The 23,932-nt window shown below is 42.4% G+C and overlaps 1 protein-coding gene across 3 annotated transcripts in view; it reads left to right on the forward strand.

The window, feature by feature from the left end:
* Positions 1-19,873: 19,873 nt before the first annotated feature.
* Positions 19,874-23,932, forward strand: part of SNCA (synuclein alpha) — a gene marked incomplete at its 3' end in the record, with an annotated part of 69,890 nt that continues 65,831 nt past the window's right edge. For all 3 annotated transcript variants that reach the window (XM_081999273.1, XM_081999274.1, XM_081999275.1), the window contains exon 1: positions 19,874-20,190. In XM_081999273.1, coding sequence (XP_081855399.1) covers positions 20,070-20,190 — 121 coding nt within the window. In that variant the 5' untranslated portion in view covers positions 19,874-20,069. The remainder of the gene's footprint in view (positions 20,191-23,932) is intronic.

Below are 23,932 nucleotides of genomic sequence, written 5' to 3' on the forward strand. Positions count from 1 at the left end.
GTGAGCTAGATGCTTCTCTTCTCTATTTGTAGCAAAAAGCATTTCTGGAATTTCTGAACTTGCTTTGGTGTCCTTGAAGCTGTGTTTTAGCCTGTTTGGTTGGAACAGTAATTAGCTAATGACCGGGTAACTATTACTGACCTTGTTTTAGTGTTTGCTTAGCTTTGTACAATTGTGTAACACCGTTGTTATCTGTACTTAACAGATAGCAACAGCAAGCAGTTGTTATGTGTAGAATGAATTGTCTATGACCCTCAAATAAGATGGAGTATAAAGGACCACAGGCATGGCATCAGAGCAGGAGCTTTAAGGCAAAGGAGCCTACCAGCCGACCCATGACTATGAACAGCTCAGCACTGGTCAATTATTGGTTATCAAAGGAAAGCAACCTTGGCAGCTGGGAAAAACCATGCTCTAGTGGTAAGGGAAGAGAACAAGGAATTAGTATATAACGTACGTTAAAGACACAAACACAGCTGTAACGTGGTATCACAGACCAAGGAAGAAAGAGCAGAATGTAGACGTTAGCAGACATAAAAATGACTCCAACCCCAGATCCTGGGGTGAGAAGGAGGAATCAGCATCAACAACATCCCACTCCTCCAAGAGAGGAGATGCTGACTGGGCTGTAACTCCCTGCCCACGGCCTGAAGCCATTAACCTTCATACCCAGAAGGGCAGTGCAATGGTGAGCACAATACTAGAGAAAGGGGTAGGTACTAGAAGCTTGTATATATGCCATTTTTAACTGTATTTCATTTGAACTGTGTAAGTGTCATTGTAACTGGACTAAAAATAAATGATTAAATGGCTTAGAGTTTAATTCAACTAAAAATAAGTTATTGGTTTCGCATAAAAGTTGTGTTCCCCCTTTTTGCTCATGGATTGGGAGTATAATGATAGAGAATTCAGGCAATCTAGTCCTTAATATGGATGCATCAAACTGTGAGGAGCAGACTGGAGGTAGCAGGAAAAAAAACATCTGTGTGTGTTGCAGTCCAGCACAAGCCTTGCCAGTAGCTGGGGCCATTAACCTGGGGCGTTTCCAACTGCTGGAGAGGGGGTGTTCAGTGGATTAATTTCATGTAAAAGGACTCACTGTCAATGATGTGGATTGTTGGTGAAAACCCAAAGAAAATGTAGCAGAACAGGGCAAGCCAGGCTGTGCCTGGCTTCCTGGGAAGCTCCATGGTTCCACAAAATGGGAAATAAAGGCTTGACAATTTTATGAAGCACAGTAAAATGAAATGACGACAGCTTATTCCTGGCTTTTCAAAATGCTTGAACTGAGCAGTGCATTTTACTGTCATGTAGCAGGTCAGGACCTAAGATACTCGCTTACAGTTGTCTGTGAGCTATGCTCACCCTTTGCAATAATGAAATTGTCCCTGTGAGCCCCGTTTCAATTTCTACATGTTCTGCTTCACTGTTGGTTTGCCTCTGCCAGCTACATTTGCTGAGTTTCAATCAGTCCTACCTGATGAATTTGCGAGAGAGAGGGGCGGAAAAGATAGCTGTACTTTGGGTTGGTAGCTGTTGCTGTGCAACAAAATACGCACATCTAAAGCAGCAGGCTACAGCCTTCCTAAAGCCACTCGGGTAGGCGTTGTAGGGTATATAAAAGAATGTGGGAACATCTGACTGAAGATGCATCACGGCGTTGAGTAACCCACAGTGGCAGGCGTGTAATAAATTTAGTTAATACACTAAATTATCTGTGTATACTCCCTTTAGTGTGCCCCAGCCTTCAGCCTTACTGTTGTCCGAATCGCGTGCAGGGTGGGAATGCATCACGGCTCCCCTAGCCTGAGCACTGGGTCTCCTTCCTAGGGCCACTGGCAGACTGGTGGAGAGGCTGGGAGGTGGCTAGGGACCCCTAATCTGATCAGGTTACATCTGATATTTTTTCCCCCCATTTTGTATGATGAACTTTACGTTGGTATAAGAGGAATGAACCATCTCTTTACTGGAAGAGAAGTAGGGGGAGCATCAGAAGTACAAGCTGCTCTACTTTAGTAGTATGTTTCCAAGGGATTTTTGAAGTCTTACCTTTCATAACATATGGAAAACCATTAAAAATTTAAGTGTGGCTGTTCTTGGAAGACTGGGTGAAGAATAAGGGTATTGTAGACATGGATGTGAGGGAAACATTAGTTAACTATATTTTCATATATGAAATAAATTACAGTGATTGGTGGCAGGCTCATAGAATCTCAGAATCATTAAGGTTGGAAAAGACCTTTAAGATCATCAAGTCCAGCCACCAACCCAATGCCACCATGCCCACTAAACCAAGTGCCACGTCCACACATCTTTTGAATACCTCCAGTGATGGTGACTCCACCACCTCCCTGGGCAGCCTGTTCCAATGCTTGACCACTCTCTCCGTAAAGACATTTTTCCAAATATCTAACCTAAACCTCCCCTGGCGCAACATATTACCATTATTTTCATTACTCATTTAATTTCATCAGGTAGAATTGCTCTGTTCAAAATTGTTTGTGTTTCTAATACATCCAGATCATGGCAACTCCCTCTCCTCTAACCCTAGTCTGCTTAACCTGGGCTGTGGCCAGCCTCCTGTACGCACAATAAATGGGACATTTGGCTTAGAGCAGTGAAAACGTTAGTGCGATAATATGCCTTCAGGTTGCTTTGGCTCAAATGATAACTTCAGTCTTAAGTAAACTTTACTCCCTCTTAATATGTAAGTTCTTTTGTTTTCATTTTCCTACAGAGAGAATGCTATTTCACTACTGTTTCACAGAGATTTTCTCTTTTTTCCCCCATAAAATTATGAAGTCTATACATTGTATCATTATGCTGCGATGTCCTAACTTTAAAGTCTGTACCTCTCCCTTTGAATTTCAGCTGATTTCACTGGCATCAAGACTAGTTGTGAAGTAGGATGTGGTTTTAAACATGTATAAATGGGAGATGATAAAATCAAACTTTACTAACATGTTTCTTATGGTTACTTAAGTTAGTTATCTGCTCTTGTGCCCTTTTCTCTGCATTGCAATCATTAGGCTCCATGGGGAGCAGTCATCTCTGGTGGGACAATACTCATCACGAAGATGAGAATACATCCTGTATATGACTTTTAGACAGTAAAAGTAGCTAATTGGAGAAATAATTTGCAGAGAAAATGAGCAATATGCCGCTGAACCCCTCTATTTCCCAGGGTCCTGAGGGTATGAAATAGCCTTCCTGTCCTGAGCAGCCTCACCTGAGCCTACAGAGCACCTGTGCCCAGCCCTAACCCCAGCCACTGATGGAGTGACCCAGGCCACCCTTGTCTCCTTGCGCTGTTCTGGTTGTCCCTGGGCCGGCAGGAGCCTGTTGCTGCCACCAGCTCTATCCTGCCTGCTGGCAAGGTCCCTGTCCATGATGGAGCCACCCTGCACCCCATCCCATCCCTGCTGTGTGGGGCAGTCCCCATGCCTGCTGCTCCCTTACAGTGAGCTCGGGCAAGGCTTTGTGGCTTGGGACCAAGCTTAAATAGGACTCCCAGGCCCTTGCACAGAGAGTAAGGGGTGGGGCCCCCAAATGAGGTTACTTAGAGCAGTAAAGGCTACTGGTGCCCTTAGGGCCATGATGCTATTCTCATTAGCCATGCAAACATTCATATAGCCTCTTTATGCTACCCTGAGATCCAAAACATTTGTTCATTTAAATACCACCCTGTTCAGAAAGAGCTTTGTTGCAGAGAAGCAGCTGTGTCATATATACCCTTGTAATTACAAAGCTCAGATATTGAACTGAAATCCAGCACTGAAGATGGTGACAGCCTGAGCATGCACAAGGAAAATGACATATTTTAGCACAGAGCATTGACCCAAGTGCTGATGATGCGGCCTGTCTAAACTGTAATGCGGGGCTTTCATCTGCTATTGTGAATAGATTTTGGACAGACAGCCTATATATGATAGAGGGATAAAATTGGTAGAGCCAGAACTGCTTGAGAGAACAAGGCTTCCTGAGAGCAATGAATTTAGCATTCATGGTAGAACAGGAGAATGATATTAAGCAATAGAACAGCAGGATCCTGTTGCTGCATTCCTTTGTAATTGTAAGGAGAAAGATACATGGGCCCCTCACTACAAGAAGGATGTTGAGGTGCTGGAGCGTGTCCAGAGAAGGGCAACGAAGCTGGTGAGGGGTCTGGAGCACATGTCTTATGAGGAGCGGCTGAGGGAACTGGGGTTGTTTAGTCTGGAGAAGAGGAGGCTGAGGGGAGACCTTATTGCTCTCTACAACTACCTGAAAGGGGGTTGTGGCGACGAGGGTGTTGGTCTCTTCTCCCAAGTAACTAGTGATAGGACAAGAGGAAATGGCCTCAAGTTGCGCCAGGGGAGGTTTAGATTGGATATTAGGAAAAATTTCTTCACTGAGAGGGTGGTCAGGCATTGGAACAGGCTGCCCAGGGAGGTGGTGGAGTCGCCATCCCTGGAAGTGTTCAAAAAACGTTTGGATGTGGCACTTCAGGACATGGTTTAGGGGACATGGTGGTTCTGGATTAATGGTTGGACTTGATGATCTTAAAGGTCCTTTCCAACCTAGTGATTCTGTGATTCTGTGATTCTGTGATATTTCTTGCAATAAAACCCAATCTGTATAACTCCACAAAGACAACCTTATTCTTTCTAGCTGAGAATCTGGTGTAGATCAAATGTGTTCTTCTCAACAACATGTCTGCATAAGCACGTGTAGAAAGACAGTCTGCTGGAGAGAGCGAGCTACTCTGGGAGGCTGCACAGCTGAACTAGGACAAAACTCAGCCCTGCTAAGAGGCTCAGTGCAAAGGTACAGCTTCCAGATCTAAGTAAGCATGCATGGAAACAAAAGGGCCCTCTCTAGCCAAGGGTATTCTACATTTGCAGGCTTAGCTAAGGAAAAAGGATGGGGGAGAGAATTGGAAGGGTAAATGTGTGAAAAATCATGGGTTGAGATAAAGACAGTTTAATAGGTAAAGCAAAAGCTGCACGCTGTGCAAAGCAAAATAAGGAATTACTTCACCACTTCCCATCAGCAGGCAGGTGCTCAGCCATCCCCAGGAAAGCAGGGCTCCATCACACGTAACGGTTACTTGGGAAGACAAATGCCATAACTATGAACATCCTCCCTTTTTCTCTTTCTTTCCCCCAGCTTTTATTGCTGAGCAGGACGTCATATGGTCATGGATATCCCTTTGGTCAGCTGGGGTCAACTGTCCCAGCTGTGTCCCTCCCCAGCTTCTTGCACACCCTCAGCCTACTCACTGGCGGGGCAATGTGAGGAGCAGAACAGGCTTTGACACTGTGCAAGCACTGCTCAGCAATAACTAAAACAACCTTGTGTTATCAACAGTGTTTTGGTCATAAATCCAAAACATAGCCCCATACAAGCTACCATGAAGAAATGTAACCCTATCCCAGACAAACCAATACACTTAGTTATGGATGAATTATCTTTCAGTCTGGTTTGCAACCTTCTGGTTTGCTTCCTTCCAAACATGTGAACTGCCATTAACATTAGAAGCTCAACTCTACATCTGTTTACCAGGCTCTAAGCTCTGAGATGCTCTGCTGTGTTACTACCTCTCCTATCCTCTATAATACTTTGTGAGTTACAACCTTGTCTCTCTCTTTTTAATGTAGAAAACTCGCATAGGGGGACATGAAGAGTATGTCATGTTGTGGTTGAAGAAGTGGTTCAATAACTTGAGCAGGCTCATCAACTGTTTTCTCCAAAGGATTAACACATCCCTGTATTTGACCTTTTGTTATGTTCTTCCCAATTTTTGGATGCTGAACTCTCTAGTCAGTCAAAATGCGTTGAGTTCAATGAGAATTAGACTTAGATGAAAATTTCTGCTGGTTCCTTCTTCTGTTACCTTAACAACCAGTATGTATACCTCACAAGTAACATTTTCATCTGAAGTGCTTCCCTTTTCCACATACATTTCCATTCTGAATATCCACTGAAGAATGGTACTGGAAATCAAATATTACACAAAATTCGTATGTGCCTGTTTTCCCATAGAAATTCAAAATGTCAGATATCAAGCAGACCTGCCAAGTTGTTTTTTTGAATCTACCCCCATCAAAAAGGGAAAAATTATTTTTTAAGCAATTCAACACTGAAGACAAGATTACAAAATGGATGAGATCAATGGAAGGTCCTCCATTTTCTCCAACAAGCTTTGGATAAGGATAAGCAGGTATGTGTCAAAAATAATTTCCTTGAGAAGCAACCTGTAACAAAAGCAGAATTAGTAACTGATCCTCAGTGTCTTCCTAAGAAAAAAGTTCTGCCATGTTCTACATTAACAGCTCTAAGCATGGTAGTTTCCAGTGGAGAACTGCAGATTTTTTAGATTTAAAAATAATAAATCTTCAAAATTCACTTAAAACTATAAGATTCTCCATAATTATACATGTAAAAGTGCCACCAAATATATAATAGCGTGCAGTCCACAATATCCTTCAGTATGGTAAGGCTTAAAAATTGTAACATTCCAAGAAGTTTTCTCTGGTAATCTACCTGTATAAAATAATTTCTCTATATGGGAACACTGGTATTTCAGACTCCTCAATTTAATAGTACATATCAGCATGTTCTTGAATTTCAGGTATGCAAAGGAGCAACCCAGATTTCATGTATGATTAATGCTCAATTTATTTGCAAGAGTCCTGACATTACTGACCATATTCTACACATTTTCTATAGATGGCTGTCTCTAGGACTTTTGAACTATTGTAATACTAAGTTTACTTTAAACCTTACTATGAATGCACTTTGAGGATACAACTAATTCATACTATGCTTGTGAGATTTTCATCCTTCAGCACGGTGTGCAAATTTTCAGTGCTAGTAAACCTTTTCTGACAAATCAAAACCACTAAGTCATCACATTAAAATGTCTTGCAATGACATTATACTTTTAAAAGCTATGTTTCAAACTTGTTAAGACATCAATCAAAGAATACACTTAGCCCTTCCTGAAGTACATGTTTAAACACACTCTATCAAGTCATAAAATAATGGATTTATAATCTATTTGAAATGTGTCAGCAAGGTTTAAAGCTGTGAAAAAAACCAAACCACAACAAAATCCAAAACATTTTCTATTACATTTGTTTTGAAATGGATACTGTGTAATTTTATTTTGTCAGCAGGATAAATTACTCTCCTTAAAATTCCAAGGAAATTTTACTTGGTGAGGGCTTAATGACAGCTAGGTGCTGCTGGAAAACCCTTAGCTAAAATTGTAATGCTTAGTATAAAATAGGTGACTGCACTTGCAGTTCTTGCCCTGGTTAGCTGTTCTGCTGAAGGCAGGTGAGTAGATAAGACAATCAGTTTTCTTGCTTTGCCATCTCCTACTTTCCGCAATCTTGTTAAGTCTCAAGTTTGCTCATGGGCTGGAGTTTCTAGTTTCATCTCCAGAGCTGATCATACTCACTTCAGTCATCACATCAGATGAGATAAAATGGAGAAACAGAGTGATGTGTATACTTCAGTTATAAGCTCAGCTTCCAGCTCATCTCTACCTCAACTTCTTTTTCTCTTCTTCCTCTGTTCATAGCAGTTTCTTCAGGTCTACACTCACAGCAGAGTAGATTCAGATTTTATCTTCAGTATCATTTCCATAAATCTGTATTGGGATTACACTTGTGCCAGGAACCATGCTTAAAGATTGTATAGTTCAGGTATGCACCTCTATCCCTTGCTGTTTATTGAACAGAACTCTTTAAATGTTTCCGAGCATCTTGCAATAAGAAAACAGATTAACAAAAGAAAAATCCTCAACCTCCTCCTGTTTTGCTGAATACAACAACTGATATTACACTAGGAGTACCAGAATTTCTATATTATCACAGAGAATCTCAGTTCACTGGTTTTAGATTAATTGGGATATGTTTTACACAATGTTTGAAAATGTCAATAACAATTATCTTTAAAACTAAACCCCTATTTCCACTCTTAAGAGTGGTAAAATTGACTTAGAAGAGGTAGCATTGTTGCAGAATTACGATACAATAGTTGTGATTTTTTACAATATTGGAAATTCCTTATTAAAGGTGTACCAAATATATCACACGATATAAGACTGTTATCTTGTACAATACTAATCCCACATTTTTAGCAACAAAATAGACCGCAATGAGACATTCTCTAGCTGATATAAAATGAGCCTTTGATCATTCTGTAGTTGTGCACGTTTGTAAAATTCAGAAGAAAACAAAAGTGAGTTTTACAAAATACATTGATGGATCCATTGTTTCATTGCTGGACAACATTGTTCAAAATTGGTTTAGGCCATATGACAATATATTTTTCCTTTTATTCACAATTGTGTTAGGGGAGATTCACCAGTACATCTACCTTACAGTTTCAGATTAGGTCAGGAGAGCACTTTTGAAGCAGACCTCCCACTCTGCCTGACTTACTGGTTTTCACCACAGACCAGTCTCAGAGCATGCAAACTTTTCCTTTGGCATGAAAATAAACTGAAAGCTGTGCTCATTCCACTCATGGGTAGTCTGTCCATGGGACCACATTAGTTCCAAATACGTATCTTGAGGACACTGCCTCCTAGCACCAATTATTTCTACAGATCTTTCCTTACAATACCTTATTGCTTGTAAGTGTTGACATGGCCCAGGAAGACTGGGTCAGGAAGACCTTCTAGGTGGCAGAATGAGATTGCAACCTCTCTTGTGGAGCTACTGTCTGTCAAGGGAGAGAAGGTCCTATGGTGGGGCCATACAGCACCACCTACAGCCAGAAGCCCGAAGCTCACACAGCCTGTGGAACTGCACTGAAGGGCGAGGAGCAGTCAACAGGCCTCTGGTAGGGCTGAAGAACTTCCCCCAAGACCAGAGGGGACTGTGCAGGGCTTGTTTGCTGCAACTCAGAAAGACAATGAGTTAATCTGAAAGCAAATCTGTAAGCAAGAGCTGCTGCCAGAACGTGGCAATCAGGGAGAAAGTGGGGTATAAACTGTTTTTACTTTGTCGGGCTAATTGGTTGGGCTAATCTAATTAGGCCTCATTAGTAAGTTGGGTTTATTTGCCTAGATTTTACTCAGATCATACCTGGCTTTTTGAACGTTCTGATCTTCTTTAGGGAGCTTCTTTAGGGAAAGGAACAAGGCAGATCCACCTCAAAACTTTGGCTGACTCAATGTCTCATACCTGGCCCCATGTAAAGTTAGTTCTGTGGTTCCTGCAAGGAATCAGTCTTCCACAGAGCTGGACTAAATGGTAGCCCCAGTCAGACAGGTAAAGTCAAATGGAGATCACTGAAGTCAAAAGCAGGTGAGGATGGTTTTTGGTAACTGCACACTAGCTGTGTCAAAACTGCAAAATTGTAGCTTTGTGCTGAGAAGGTGCTGGATGGGAGCAATATAGCTGACCAGTTAAAGGCACTGGAAATGCTGTGCTCAGACTTGAGATAGCTTAATGAAGTGTCAAGGTCTCTCTTTCTCATTGATACTGTTAGTACCTCACTACACAATGACCCCCACAGAGTCAATGCTATATTATTCACAACAGACATAAGTAGCAGTGACTGAAGCACAATCTTTTAAAATCACTAAATGGAAATATAATATCATTTCTTTAAGGTGTTCAGCACACTGGTTTTAAGTGAAGAACATTAAAGTTTGGCTCATGAATAGCAAGAGGAAATTCTCCACAATTCCTATTATGCCCTTTTCAAGTAGTTCTAAAATAGTTTAATATTTGGAGAGAGTTTCAATAAGAACCTAGTAACATGGTTACGAGGATGTGGGCAGAAGATAGTACTGATGAGTATATGCCACTTACAAAAAAACTACTGCTTGGTGAGATAAATAATAATTATTAACAACCGATTGAAACGTTGAAAACACATTAGCCCTTTATAAGTAGTTTATACACAAAAGCTTAACGTAGACTGTAGCCAAAACATAAAACCAGCATTACTTATAAGAGGGCTGTGATTAGGGATGATAGCAGTTACCTTCCGCTGTGCCTAGCCAGAACAGCACTGTGCCTGGCAGCACGCAAAGGCAGAAGATGTTGAAATGGGTTTGTGTGTGGTGTACAAAAGGATGCATCAAGTTCAGTGCGTCACAACATAACCAGAGATCTTTTAATTGTAGAGCAAATCAGATCAGTCTCCTTCAGAGAAGCTTGAAATTGCAGCAACCAAGGCAGCATCTTGCGGTGTGTTAGCCACAGGTTGAACACGTGCGGACCTTGACTGCAAACAGCAGAGAAGATTACGGTGGAAGCTGAAGAGAAACAATCCATTCCATATTCTAAGTTCCCTGCTAAAAAGGCTACAGGGATGCTAAACTCTTGTTTCACAGGGCAGTCGGTACCTAGGCAGGCAGTGATCTGTGATTATTGGTCACTGTGAATGGTTCACCTGTTTCACTCTCACTGCTCCTCACATCCTTCGTCTATGCTTTATTTCTCTGTTTGTATCTTGTCATGAAACCAAGATAATAAGTCCTTTGGAGCAAAGGATATTGTTTGATCATGGTGGCAAAACATCAAGCACAATGGGGCATTCATCAGCAGTTATGAGTGCTAATAAGAAGTAAATGCAAAAATATATTGATAGGGAAAACACATTTAACTTTGAAAAGATTTTTAATAACTCCTGTAGGTAAGGACCATGAGGAATGGCTAAACTGAGACACACTGATTCCACACGTGTTCTGCATCTGTGTTTCAAAACGCAAATGGAAATTTGTATTTTGGTCTAGGGAAAAATACAGATGCCCAATATGAAAGCAGACCAGTCTTTTAGGATGTTTTTCCTGGAGACAGATGGAACCAACTACCTGTTTTGAGAAAGGAGATTCAGCTGCTTCAGGCATGATCATTTGGATTTCTTACACAGAGCACATAGCAGGGGAGTGACTACTGAGGGGTCTGAGCCACAACACTGGGTATTGAATGCACCTTCAGGACTGTGCAAAGCCTTCATTGTCTAGAAGAAAAAGCCTATTTGGACAAACTAAATCAGTAGCTCTGTTCTGGGGGGCAGCCAATTTGGGGCTGTTACAGGCAACAATGCTGCAAATCTGGACACTTGTTTAGCTCCTTTGGGTGACTGACTTCATTCACCCAAGCATTAAAATCTGAATATCTCTCAGTCTGACAGTGAGTCACCTTAGAGTCACTGGTGGTACGAACAGCCTGGGAAGCAAGCACTCCTACAGCCGGGACTGGTGAACTTTTATCCTAGTAGAGGTAGGATATGACTGCTGTAACACTGACCTTGCTGGCTTGCAGCGTTTAAAATGACAGCTTGTAGACTTTGGCAAACACAGCTTCTACTCCGACTTTGACAAATACAATCTTTATCCAGTATCCCCTCAATAAACTGCTGGAGAAATAACTTTGCTAGCACATTTCTTTCACCACGTCACCTCTCTTTTTGCAGGTCCTCACTGTCCCTTCTTCTCCCTGGACAGCACACCTCAAGGCTCCCTGTGGCCTATTCTTACCTGACGTACCTCCTGTCTGCTGCCAACATGCCAGTTGTCGCCTCCCTTCTGCCAGGTGCCCGTGCCATCTGACCGTTAACGATCGTTTGAAAATGTTTCATGCCGTCTCCCCATCAACCTTCATGCATGAAAAGTCATTCTCCAAAACCTCTACTTAGCCCACTGGCAACTTGCAGTTCCTTTCTGGACAAACCCTTCACTGAGATGCCAACACACGTTTGACTTGAGTTTGACTGTGGCCTTTTGTTGTGACTACTGCCACCACATTTGCTGCTTCATCCTCCCTTTGTTCCTTGCCTAACTAACTTGTCCCTTACTTAAGTGATCTGTCGAGTCTTTTTCTTCTGGCTCCTGGGTATCACTGCAAATGTGAATGCTTCAAACTGCTTGTGAATTGAAACAAATTGGAGAGCCTAACAGAAATTAAATGTTTCTAATGTAGGGCTTTTTCCAAGAACTGAGCTTGAGACTGTACCTGGAATGCTAATTTATATTAATTTAAATTTACAGGTACATTTATTTTGTGCATGAATAAATAATCTTTTTTTTTCTATTGATTGTCTAGAGTGCCCAAGCCTGAGTCTACATCCACCCGTGAAGAACTCTGAAACAGCTCCTTGCAGTCACTGTGTGCCCTGTTTAGTGCTGCATGTAAATAAATCTTAATACCCCAGGTGTTGTCTTAAAATTAAGAATTTTAAATCAAGACAGTTTTGTGGCAATAAAAACATAGACAAGAAGGTACAGGTCTGTGAGTTGGAGAGTGCCCTAAGGTAGGATTCCAATAAGTGAGTCCATGTAATAAATAATGGAGACAAAGAAGCCAGAACAGATAATAATGTTCTTATACAGATATTTCCTTTGTTATTCTTGGTTACCCCCGAGTCAATCTCTGGATTAATGTCAGCATGAGTGGGAGTTGAGTTGGACCTGTAGTTGGTGTTACAAAAAAAGCGCTGGCACCTGATGACCATGTCATGAGTTTTTGGTCACTGGAGCGGTACCGGCAAACAGCATCTAAGGGACCTACTCAACTGAGAAGCTTGCATGTAGGAATTGGGGAAATGAGAGAATGATGTGCTGCCTTTTCTGGAGAAGAATTTAGGTTTCCCTTATGGGTCAATCCAGCAAAACATAATGAAGAAAACTATGTAGTCTTTGTATACTTTTTCTGTATATCATTGTTCATATATATAATTTTTGCACACACTGAATGTTCAAAGAAGGAATCTCATTGTGTAGCAAATGTTGTTAAACATCAGACGCATAGGACTTTTGTTTATTAAATATGTCAGATAACAGACTTCTATCAATAAATCTACAAGTTTGTTCACAAGCAATGTGAAAACAAATTTCTGTGTGAAGATACAATCATGTGTTTGGATTGCTCATGTGCTTATCATCTCTAGATTATTAATACCTCTGATGGCAAAAGTGCAATCCGATCAAAAACTGACACTTTTCTTTTGTGTGATGTCTACGTTCCCTTAAAAATCGTAGAAAGAAGACAGCTTGATAGAATGAAGTATGCTCCTGTCTGTGTTTTGCACTTGTTTAAACAGTTTGCTTGTGCCTAACTTTAGTATTTAATTAAAGCTGCTGCCTTCCTGGTGTATCTCTTGAGTAATGCTGCCATTCAGGTAATTAATGTGCTGTGCCTGCATTGGCTTAGATACCTGTATTTGCAGCAGGCTACTTTAGAACATGCAGTCTTATCATTGACCTTGGAGACACCTGGACATCTCCCTCAAGCAGGATTTGGGACAAGACAGGCGTCAGACCTGACCCCGCGTGACAATTGCCACTTTTCTAGCATTAGCATTTTCAGTTATATGAGATACTGGTAACATGTTGCATCACATGTGAGGCAGATGATTCTTTATTTCAGTTACAATCAATCCATTGGTCCTGTGTAATGGGAAACATCTTTAAGAACAATCAACACTGATTTTGCCAGGCATCCTTAGGTCAGCCTCATCTGATGTACTGGGTATCTCTGAGCAGAAACATGCTGCCAGATGGCCTCCTTGGCACTTAAGCTGTTGCTTTTCAGAGTACAGCTTGGCTTAAGGTTCCAGGTACAACAGAGAAAGTTGCTTTGGCTTTCAACACTGAATCTCCAGCCCAGATAAATTAATTAATTTATGAAATGTTATCATTGCCTATGCAACCTGTGATGTCTCTCTATCTTCAGCCTTGACTGCAAGTAAAGGAGGTGAAGGTCCAGCAGGTTTTGCCAGTAACCGAGGCGGTATAAAGCTGTGAGACCCTGCTTTCTGTTGGCTAGAGTTATGTCAAGGTTGGTGTAGTTGGGCTGATGTTTACCAGATCAGAGATGTACATCAACCTTCTTTAAATATATGTATACATGCACACGTGTGTGTATGCTTGTACATACTTCCAACATGGTATTTTGGCATATACATCTGTCTCAATTAAAACTTTTTAAATATATATAACTTCTAAATATTCTCTCTCACATATAAACGTACATATAGATAAATCACCCCAAATGGATGAGCTATGCCTGAGTAGCTTTTGGGGAGAAATCTTATGTTTTACATAAGCTCAAATATTCCGGTGAACTTTTCTTTTGAAAATGTTTATATTGTTCGTGTTTGGAAGAAGGAATTTGAAGTTTAGCAACCTCAGTTGAGATATACATGTGGGTTTGTTTCAGATATGCTTTCAGTTCCATCCTAATTTGTTCAAATGTTAAGACTTAGGGAAGAAGCCCTCCTTCTTCCATGGTCTCCACACATGCACCTTTTTCTTGGTTAGATCTCTGATGCATCCACCAGCACTGGACATGTTCTGTCCTGAAGCTGAACGTGGCTTGACCTGTAGTTTGCAGACACGAGATGGTACATGCTGTGCTGTGTGCACCTCAGCTGAGAGCAGAAAGGACTAGATGGTTGTCTGATCTGACTATGCCAAACGCAAGGGCTGGAACTACAGAGAAATGAGATTTCTGAGAAAGAACCTGATGCCAGAGAGGAGAAAGTAAATCAGAAGCAGAGGAGAAGCAACAAGAATAAAGGCTGGAGCTAGGTCTTTTCCCGGAGGTCTATATCTGTGAAGCGTTCTGTCCATGCTCTGGTTTTGATCTGAGATGAAGGACTCTTTATGCACAATGACATTGAGAATGTCAATCCATATTTCAAACTAACCTGCTTCAGTTCTATTTGTGTCTCCTGTCAATGGTTGCATGGAATTACGGTGAACATCCAGTGACCCAACCCATAGTCAGCACTCGGTTACATCTATCAAAACAGTTCATAAGCAGAAATCTTTGCAATAGGAATGAATTAGAAATGGCAACTGCTGCACAGAGATGGATATGAGTTTTAAGTTAACAAACAGAATGCTTCCACTGGAAAACTATGAAATGATAACTTGCAATTTGATTGTACGATGGGTTTAATACATGTGCCTAATTTTCAGTTGAGTAAACATCACTGGAAACACCATGCAAGTGAGGCACATGCATGCTCTGGAGCGTTACATTGCAACACTTACAAGCTTGCTAAGTATTAAGATGTGCTAAACCTCAGGCTTACCTGTAAGCAAATGAGAGGTCATACTCAACTTTTTTAAATTGAACAAGTTTTTTTGAATTCTGAGAAATGGCTCATGCACACGGGTAGTTACAGCATGGTCAGTGACAACAGCAATGGCCCACACAGGGACCTGAGTGGGAACAGAAATGCAAACGTTGTGATGCAAGAGTCTATGAAAATGGTCTGAACTTTCAGTTGCGTCTAAAGCAATGCACATAGTAAACTATTCTGTAAGAAGTCCAAAGCCTGAAATGTACTTGCATAAAAATTGCACTGTTTCGCACAGTTAATGGTTTTATCAAATTAAGACCGTTTTCAGATTACCTGCAATCAGCAGAAAGACCCTGCAGTGGAATAATCAATGTTACCTGTGAATAGTCTGCCCTAAGACAGCTTCCTTTCATACCCCACCTTTTCAGGTTTTCAAAGGTACCCTTCTTCTGAGTAACATCGCCTATCAGTTCTGTGCTAGCACAGAGAGGCTGTGTGAGTCACTCTTTGAATAAACAGAGGAAAGCTTTCAATTTAGTATGTAGTGTTCAGTGGGAACACCTTTCCAGTGTTTCCACATGAAGAGTTTTACATTTGAATTTTTTAACCTGAAGACAGTAAATTCTGATCAGCTTTACTCTGCCACATTGTTCAGTTGTCAATAATTGTTCTTTTCATGGCAATAAGGTAGATTTACTTGATCACTAGCAACTAAACCAATAAGCCTCCAACACAAGATGGATTGAAGGAGCTTTTATTACTACTTAATTGATTTTTGCTCTAGATGCTCATGCAAAGTAAACAGTTTCATTAAATAAAGATTTGTTTTAAATGCAATCACCAGGCACTCTGTTTGCTACTATTCTTTCCCCAGACAGGAAAGGCTTCAGGGGAGAACTTTTTGTGATACTAATAGTACTGAGGAGACAACCTAAAAAACTCCCACCCAGCTGTTGTAGACAATGTGGTTTAAATAGGAATTACCCTGGAGATGCAATGCTAATACCATACTTAATTCTGTTTTCCACTTAAGTCCCATCCATTTTCCGAATGAAGAATTTCTTCCATCAACATTCATACTCTATTTATTTTTTCTTTCTGGGCCTCTTACCCTCTGATCTAGAATTTAACAGCTGAAATTTTAAACTGTATTTCTGCTGTGGTAACTGAGCCCTCCTGCCTTTACCTCTCTATTTCTAGCTGCATGATTTTATTAACCAACAAGCTGTTACTTTGTTTAACAGCAGAACATAATGCCTCCTTTTGATAAACACAAGGCAAAAAAAGAACCCTTGCAAAAGCTAGGAGTTGCAAACATCTAAGCTCTTCTTTGTAAAGTTTTCAGAAATAGAGCCATAAATATACAAGGGTATTTATCATACTAGATTCTCTGTTATTGTTAACATAATTAAATAAAATAAGTCTATCCAGATTGATATCAACATAATAAAAAGCAAGCTTTCATGCTCATAGTCTCTTGCATGCTAGAGAAACAAAAGGTTTTTTTAAATCTGGAAGAGAATACTGACATAAGGAATGCAATATTCACTTTAATTCTAATTTGGGGTCTAAGTTTACTGGCCTGAGTAGTAGAAAATGACTGAGGGAGTGGCTTTCAATGAGCCTATTTATATACTAAGGTATATAAATTGCTGGGACGGTTAACAACATGTGGGAAGAATATGATTTTGATTTACTTTGATTTACTGTCTGAAATTACACCTATTTTCCTCTCCCCCAAATTGGGAGGAAATAGAAATACCTAGTTCTTGCACTACTAAGTATGGATGGGCTGCATGGGATGAATGAGATGAGACACCTTATGTAAGTTAATTCCTGGGCTCCTTCCTTTTTTTTAAGGCTTTTCTTGAGGGCAGAATTATGAGAGCAACATTCGTATTCTCAGTCTGCACCTTCTTACACAAAGAAATACATGATATTGCTTAATGCTTGGTTGATTAAAACTAGTAGTGAGATGAAAACTTTACCAAACAATATAGAAATATTAAGGCTTACAAGGGAACCTGACAAGAGGAAGGCTCTGCACTACATGTCCAGAATGAAAACAAAACCAGGGATACATCAGCTGTCTGCACGAGGTGATGGGTGAGGGATGCTCCTTGCAGCTCACAAGCTTGTATCTCATCTATACCATATTCTGTTTCTCCTTTTGGAGCGCAATAAAAACCAAACCATTTCTGTAGGTCTTGCAAGATTTTATACAGCACATGAACTGATGTACTGAAGCTGAAGGTCCATCTGTTCTACTACCTTGTCTCCTACTGGTCTTGGCTTTTCATGCCTAAATTCTGCGACCAAAATAGAGATGCCTGATAGCTTTCCCTTTCTGGGGAAATAAGGGACTTCTACACATCAGATTAAGACTTGAGTAGTGGTGGAGGATGCTGGTAGAGGGGTCAGGCAAATCTGTCAGGAGCGAGGCTGGGCTTCTCATAGTGTTCCTTATTTGGGATGAAGATTTTGTTATTGTGTCATAGGGTTAAATACAGCTGCAAAAGCATCACCTCCTATACTTAAAATGATCTGGGCTCATGAATCTTGCGAAAACAGCAGCATTGAACTCCAGTCACTTAGGGCCAAAGATTTGGAGGTAGAAAAAAAAGCAATTAGATGCTCGGGTAGATTTTCCAAGGCTTTACTGAAGTGAAACATAGGTGTACTGCAGTCGCCATCAACAGCTTCCTTACGCTTCTTCTAAAACGTGGTGCTCCAGAGCGAGTGGTGGCTGTGCGTAGTCACCGGGCCACCAAGTCGCCTCGTCTCTCTTTTGCTCTTGCCCCTCTCTCGGTCTGCGTCGGTGGCACAAGCGCTCCGGGTTTATCGTGCCTCCCACGGAGGAAGCGAAGGGGTGGGCGCAGGACGCCAGGCGGGGGGCGCAGCCCCTCCTGCGCAAACCCCAGCAGAGGGTGGGCCGGGAGCAGGCGGTGAGCACGGCGGGAGCCTGCCTCTCTCCCTCCCTCCCTGCCTGCGCTCCTCCCTGCCGCGGCGCATCCTCTCTCCGCCCCTCGCCCTTGCCGCTCCCTCACACTCGCCGCCTGCGGGGTTGCCGTCGGGGCTGGCGACAGCAGACCCGGCCGCGCTCCCCCGCCTCGGGGGTGTGCTGAGAAGGGGCAGCTCCCCTCCGGCCCCCCCGTGCCTTGTCCTCCACTTCTCCGTGTCTCCCCAGCGCCCCCTCGGAACGGGTCGGTCGCCGGTGGCGGAGGAGCCCGGCGGTAAGTGGCGGGGCAGGGCGAGGTGGGCGCCGTCTCCGGTAGCGGCCGGGGGCGCGGAGGCCGCTCCGCTCCCCCCACCCCCGTCTCCGGGGCGCTCCGGGAGGGAGCGGCTCCGCGTCGGTGCTGCCGAGGGCTGGGCTTTCTGTGTCTGTGTAGCCATAGGGGTGCGTGTGTGTACGTATATATGTATACACACGTATAATTTTATATATGTAAGAAATACCTAAAATATTTGTAATATATACACTTCCTGTTGAACGTCCTCTTTTGTGCACGGGGGAGGGAGGAGAAGCCGGGCGCCTTGTGCCGACGGCGTGTCAGCCCATACGGTCGCGTCGCCCTGTTCTCCCTGGTAGGTGCCTGCCTCTCTCTCTCTCTGTATGTAGGTATGTATGTGTGTATCTCTGGGCACGACGGCCCTGCCCTCTCCTTCCTTCTGCAGGTGCCTGTGTGTTATTCGATAGACATCCGCGCCGCCCGCCCGCAGTCCCCGGGTGCCCCCGCAGCCAGTCGCGGCGAAGCCCCCTGCCCCGGGGGTGGGGACGGGCCGGGGACCCCGGCGGCGGAGGAGCCGAGGATCCGGCGGACTGGGGCCTGCCTCCCCGCGGTTGTGTGTGTGAGGCACCCCCCGCCAGCCCCAGGGTGATAGGTACCGCGGGCGGTTTGGCTGGAGCACAAATACTGCCTTTTTCTTTGCCCGTTCCTCACGAGTTAGTAGAAAGCTGCAGCAGCCCCGATGCCTTCCTAGATAGACATCCATTCCTCCTACTCAGCCTCCGGCAGAGGAAAGAAAATAACAGGCAGCACTTCTTTCTCTTCCTCCGCCCACACAGAAAGGACTATCAATAACGGATTTGTTGAAGGAACCCAGACTTCTTGGTTTTAATTACTATTTTAGTAGTTGCAGTGTAGCACTGGGTTGTATAGGTGTCACAGAACTCACTTTTCATAAAGTGCTTTTAAAATTCGGAGTTCTTGCTTTTACTTTTTAGTAAAATCTTTTCTCAGTCCTGATACATGCAAAGAACCCATTCAGGAAAACTCAATTTCCACAAGAGCGACATGGAGTGTGCACAAAAGGCTAGACTACTGGAAAAGCAGCATTTCCTATTTGCTCCAGTCCTTCTGGGTTGTAATGGCAGTTTCTTATAACGATAACAACTGAACATTGTCATTTAGAAGGTGTGTTTTTGTTGCGGGGTTTTTTTTAAGTTGCTAGTGTTTCTTTAAGTTGGCTTTCTCCTCTGGATGAGGGGGTGGAGTATCATCAAATCACAGGGCTAAATCTTGCAATCAGCTCATGAACAGAACTGTCCTTTGGAGGAAATGGTGCCTTGGGAGGCAAGGAAGGGACTTGTCACATCTTCCAACCAGAACTGCGTTATCAGCAACCTCTCTGTAGGATTCTGTGGAAACAGGATCCCCAAGCTTTGCTTGTATCGAGGGAACTGCTCTGGCCGTGCTGTTCAACTTACTATGTATGGCATGATGCAAGAAAATGTAAAGGTAAATCACATAATTGTACTCTTTCTAGTTATTTAACTGTTCTTTCTATCGGAAGTACTGAGTGCCTCACATGCAGAGAGGTGTTTGTGTGTTACTAATAGAGATGAGGATGAACGCTACATAAAATGGGGGCATAAATAATATAATTTTTAAGTAGTTGTGATCCTGTTTGGTTTGAATAAAAATTTCTTCTGTTTTTGAAATAAAAAAAGCTGAAAAAATCTTACTGAAAGTAGCCTGTGGTTTTTTTTGTTTTCCTCTAGAGCTGTGTGAAGAAATTCTTCAGCCATGGATGTGTTCATGAAAGGACTTTCCAAGGCAAAGGAGGGAGTCGTAGCAGCAGCAGAAAAAACCAAGCAGGGTGTGGCAGAGGCGGCAGGAAAGACGAAAGAGGGTGTCCTCTATGTGGGTAGGTGGGCAGCAGACAGGGCGCTGCTGGTCGGTGTACCCTGGCATTCACAGCTGGATCCTCATCAGATCTGTTCTTCTGGAAACAAACAAACAAACAAACAAACCCACTTGTAAGAGACCACTGCAAAACAAACAAGAGGAGAATTGTGCCCTCCTGAGCTCCAGTTCTTTGAAGCCATATGTTAGTTCTTACGTTGCTGCGTTGTGCTGGCCATGCGTTACTGCTTGGTGGAGCCACATCTCTAACGCCATACTGAATGACGTTGTGTTGTGGGAGGTACCTTACAATACAGGTTACTAGCTGGCACTCTGTCAAGAAGTTTGCTAGGTTAAGGCTGAAGGGGTAGTTGGTACAGTAAAAATAAATTAAAAAGATAGGTAAAAGCTGAAGTAGAAGGTAGCTTCACAGCATCCCATAGAACTTGTGGGTTTTAAGTGGGATTTTAAGAGAAGGAACTTGAGAGGTTAATTCAGAAACTGAGCATAAACCGTACTGACTGCTTGACCATGTTGACAGTAACATGGTATATGGCAAAGTGTCATCTCCTGATCTTTTGAAATTAACTTCATGTTCTTTACTTACTGTTGTGTATCCATAGCAGATATTTTCCATGACTTCTCAAGGAAGAGCTACTACAGTTAATGAGGTAGGGCGAGTAGACCCCAGGGTAGCAAAGCAGTTATTAAGTGACTGATCTAGGCCACACAAAAGTCTTGCACAGAGCCAGGAATAAAATCCTTTTTAAATCCCAGATCAGTACTTAGATTGCACAGTTGTCATCTTCACTTAGCAAGTATCAGGTTTTAGAGGACTGTCTTGCAAATGCTGCCATGAAAAATTCACTGCCAAGACTGTATGAATAAGTGGTCATCTAAAAAAATAATTATGAATCTATTTCTGCTATTCATCAAATAAAGTTTGTCTACCAAAGAATGGAGGGGGAAAGATAGTCTTTTCTGTAGGTTCTTTCTTTTTTGCTGATTTTGTAGCAGGTCAATTCTGTAATGGACGCAGTGTGTATCTAGGGAGATGTGCACGGATATCAAAGAGAAGTTAAACAGAGCTGAAAACCAGAGGCATTTCTTTTAAATGGGAGCACTGAGTTCTCTGCAATTCCAGTGTCTTTTCAGGATTCTCTCTGCCCTTGCAGGCTAGTGGCAGTCTGTAACAAATTATTTCTGCTCCAGATAGTTTGGACTACTCATTCGGAATACGCTTTTCTCCTGTTGTGCCGTAGCAAAGCTCGGTGCTCTTGCCACCAGAGATGGCAGTCGTGTTGAAAACTAATTGTAAGATGAGTCTATTTTAAAATGAGGGTCTGCTCATTTTCAATATATCAAAATAGATGTTCTTTCACTGTACATTGTGCTTGATATTGGAGTTATTTTTTAGGGGTAGGGCTTCCTTTTTTTTTTTTGTAGCTGCTGACCATGCTTCTGAGGTTTCTTTGTATGAGAAACCTGCATTGTGTGCTGAATTAATCTTTGTGTCTGACCTATTCTCAAGATTGTAATAGTATTTGAACCTAGTTCTGCTCCCAAAGGCAACAGATTTCCTGTTGTCTTTGGAGTCGCTTCTGCTGAGGTTGAACTCTGGAGGGCAGGCTTGCTGTTTATTTCAAGAATAAAATACTGAGGGCAACAGAACCTTGAGCCATGATAGGGACCCATGTAATGGTGAAGGATCCTTCCCACAGCACATGCCTGCTTTTCAGGAGGAAAGAGGTATATGCACAGTTTCAGTCATACAGGTAAAAAAGCCTTGGTTGGAAGCTGTCTCCAGGAGCCACCTGGAGGGAACCACCATTTTCCCAGCTGAGGTTTCAATAGGATCAAGTAGGGTAAGGGGGAAACGAAGAGTTGGGGTATCTCTCTGTCTACTTCCCAAGGACACAGCAGGGGTGGCTCTTCTGAGCAGCGTTAGCAAAGGCTGGTGTGATAATCTCTTGGTTCTGTAGGCTGATAACAGTTGCAATGCAAAAGGTGGTGAGACCCATTTATGAGTAGAGGAGAGGAGCAGAACACTGCATTAGAGCTCCTGAAGGTTTCTCCCTCCCTGTCTCTATAGTTGGGTTTTCAGATAAGAGTTTCGCAGCCAAATTATGCTGTGAAAGCTGCCTGACGTCTTGCAAAAAAGAACCTAACAACATTGGGCTGAGAGGGACCTGTTAATTGTTTTCAGTTTCAACAGTCATCTCCATAACATTCAGCCTTCCGTTGCTGCTAGAGAATTAGTAAGATGCAAAGTCTTTGGTCCAGAGCCTCTACGTGATACAGTCTCCCACTGAAATCAGTGGAATTTAAGTAAATATGGAAAACATCTGGATCTTTCTGTCCAGGCTGCTGTTAGCTATTATGTGAAAGATTGTAACATAATTCTACCTGGTAAGGGTTCTATTAACAAAAGCTGCTGCTTGGGATGAAATGTAGTAGTTGTAACTTTTTTCTTTTCTTTTTTTTTTGGCACCAAAAAAGTTCCCTTTGGCACAGGGGGAAACTTAAAGCTCTGAGGGAGGAGAGTAGCATATTGGAGAATTAAATGGAGATTTTTTTCTCTGTCCATGCTGAAGTCTGTTCTTTCTTCCCTTAGTCCACTGTTTTTGTCCTGCCTTTTAATGCCCAAGACACTGTTCAATACAGTCTATAGTGTGTTTTTATGCTTTCAGGTGATTTTTTTTCCCCTAAATTCCTCTGCTGATATACTTCAGCTTTGGCCAGCTGAAATCAGTGGCTCTATCTTGACTCATACAAGCCCAGCATCACCTTTTTCTTGATGTCAAACAGTGACCTGATCATGGATTAGAAAGGAGGACTAAAGTTCAGCAGTCTGGTGCTGCATTGTGTATGCCATAAATTTAAAGCTGTGTCTCCAGGTATCCTTTGAGAGCTGTTGGTGTGAAGCAGCGAGGAAATAAGTGGCAATACTTCCCCCCACTCGCTTTGAAATCAGGAACTGAGAGTAAGAAGGATGCTCTTGCATGTTCTTTGTGATGTACTGCTCAAGGGTTCCTCTGAGCTCTGTGTGTGCTACCTGGGAGCTGAAGTTTTTGCTCAGTTGATTCCTGAGTGCGTGTTCAGTGCTCAGGAATGGAAGTTTCCAGTCTGATCATTTTTGATGTGTTATACCGTAGCAGAAAAAAGCAATAGTTTATCAGGAGCAGGGTGGCTAGTGGATGAGTTGTTTACTACTCCCTGTGCTTAGCTGGCACATGGCCTTAGAGTAGAACAGTGCAGTCGTGACCTATTTGGCAAGACCATCCAAATTCCTCTGCTGTGCTCTCTTTTTATAGGGTTTCATATTTTCCTTTGGTAGAAGAAAAGCCAGCAGAGTAGTGAAGGGGCTCAAGGTCTGTCTGGTGGAGTAATGGGCTTCAGCTCTTGAGAGCAAATATTTTGTTTAGATGATGATTTCTTCTTCCCCTAATTTGGGTTTATGTCTCCCTGTCTTTAACCAGCTCTGAGTAAGCAACCTGAATCTCAGGGAGGGCTTGCTTGGAATAGTCTGTCTGTCAAAAAGCCCGGAAATGACTGTATTGCCCAACTGCTGATATACACTTTTATTTGATATGATGACAATGATGATAATAAATAATGAAATTAAGAGAGTCTATTGAATTTTTTTATAATTACCAAAAGGCAAAAATTCTGGTTTTGGCTTCGCCCTCCCCATGCAGAAATGTGTATTATAGCAAGGAAAAGTAGCATTATCATGTAGTACTATTGCTCCTGCATCACCTAAG

This window comes from Phaethon aethereus, assembly GCF_964289735.1.
Source record: "Phaethon aethereus genome assembly, chromosome: 4".
NCBI lineage: Eukaryota > Metazoa > Chordata > Aves > Phaethontiformes > Phaethontidae > Phaethon > Phaethon aethereus.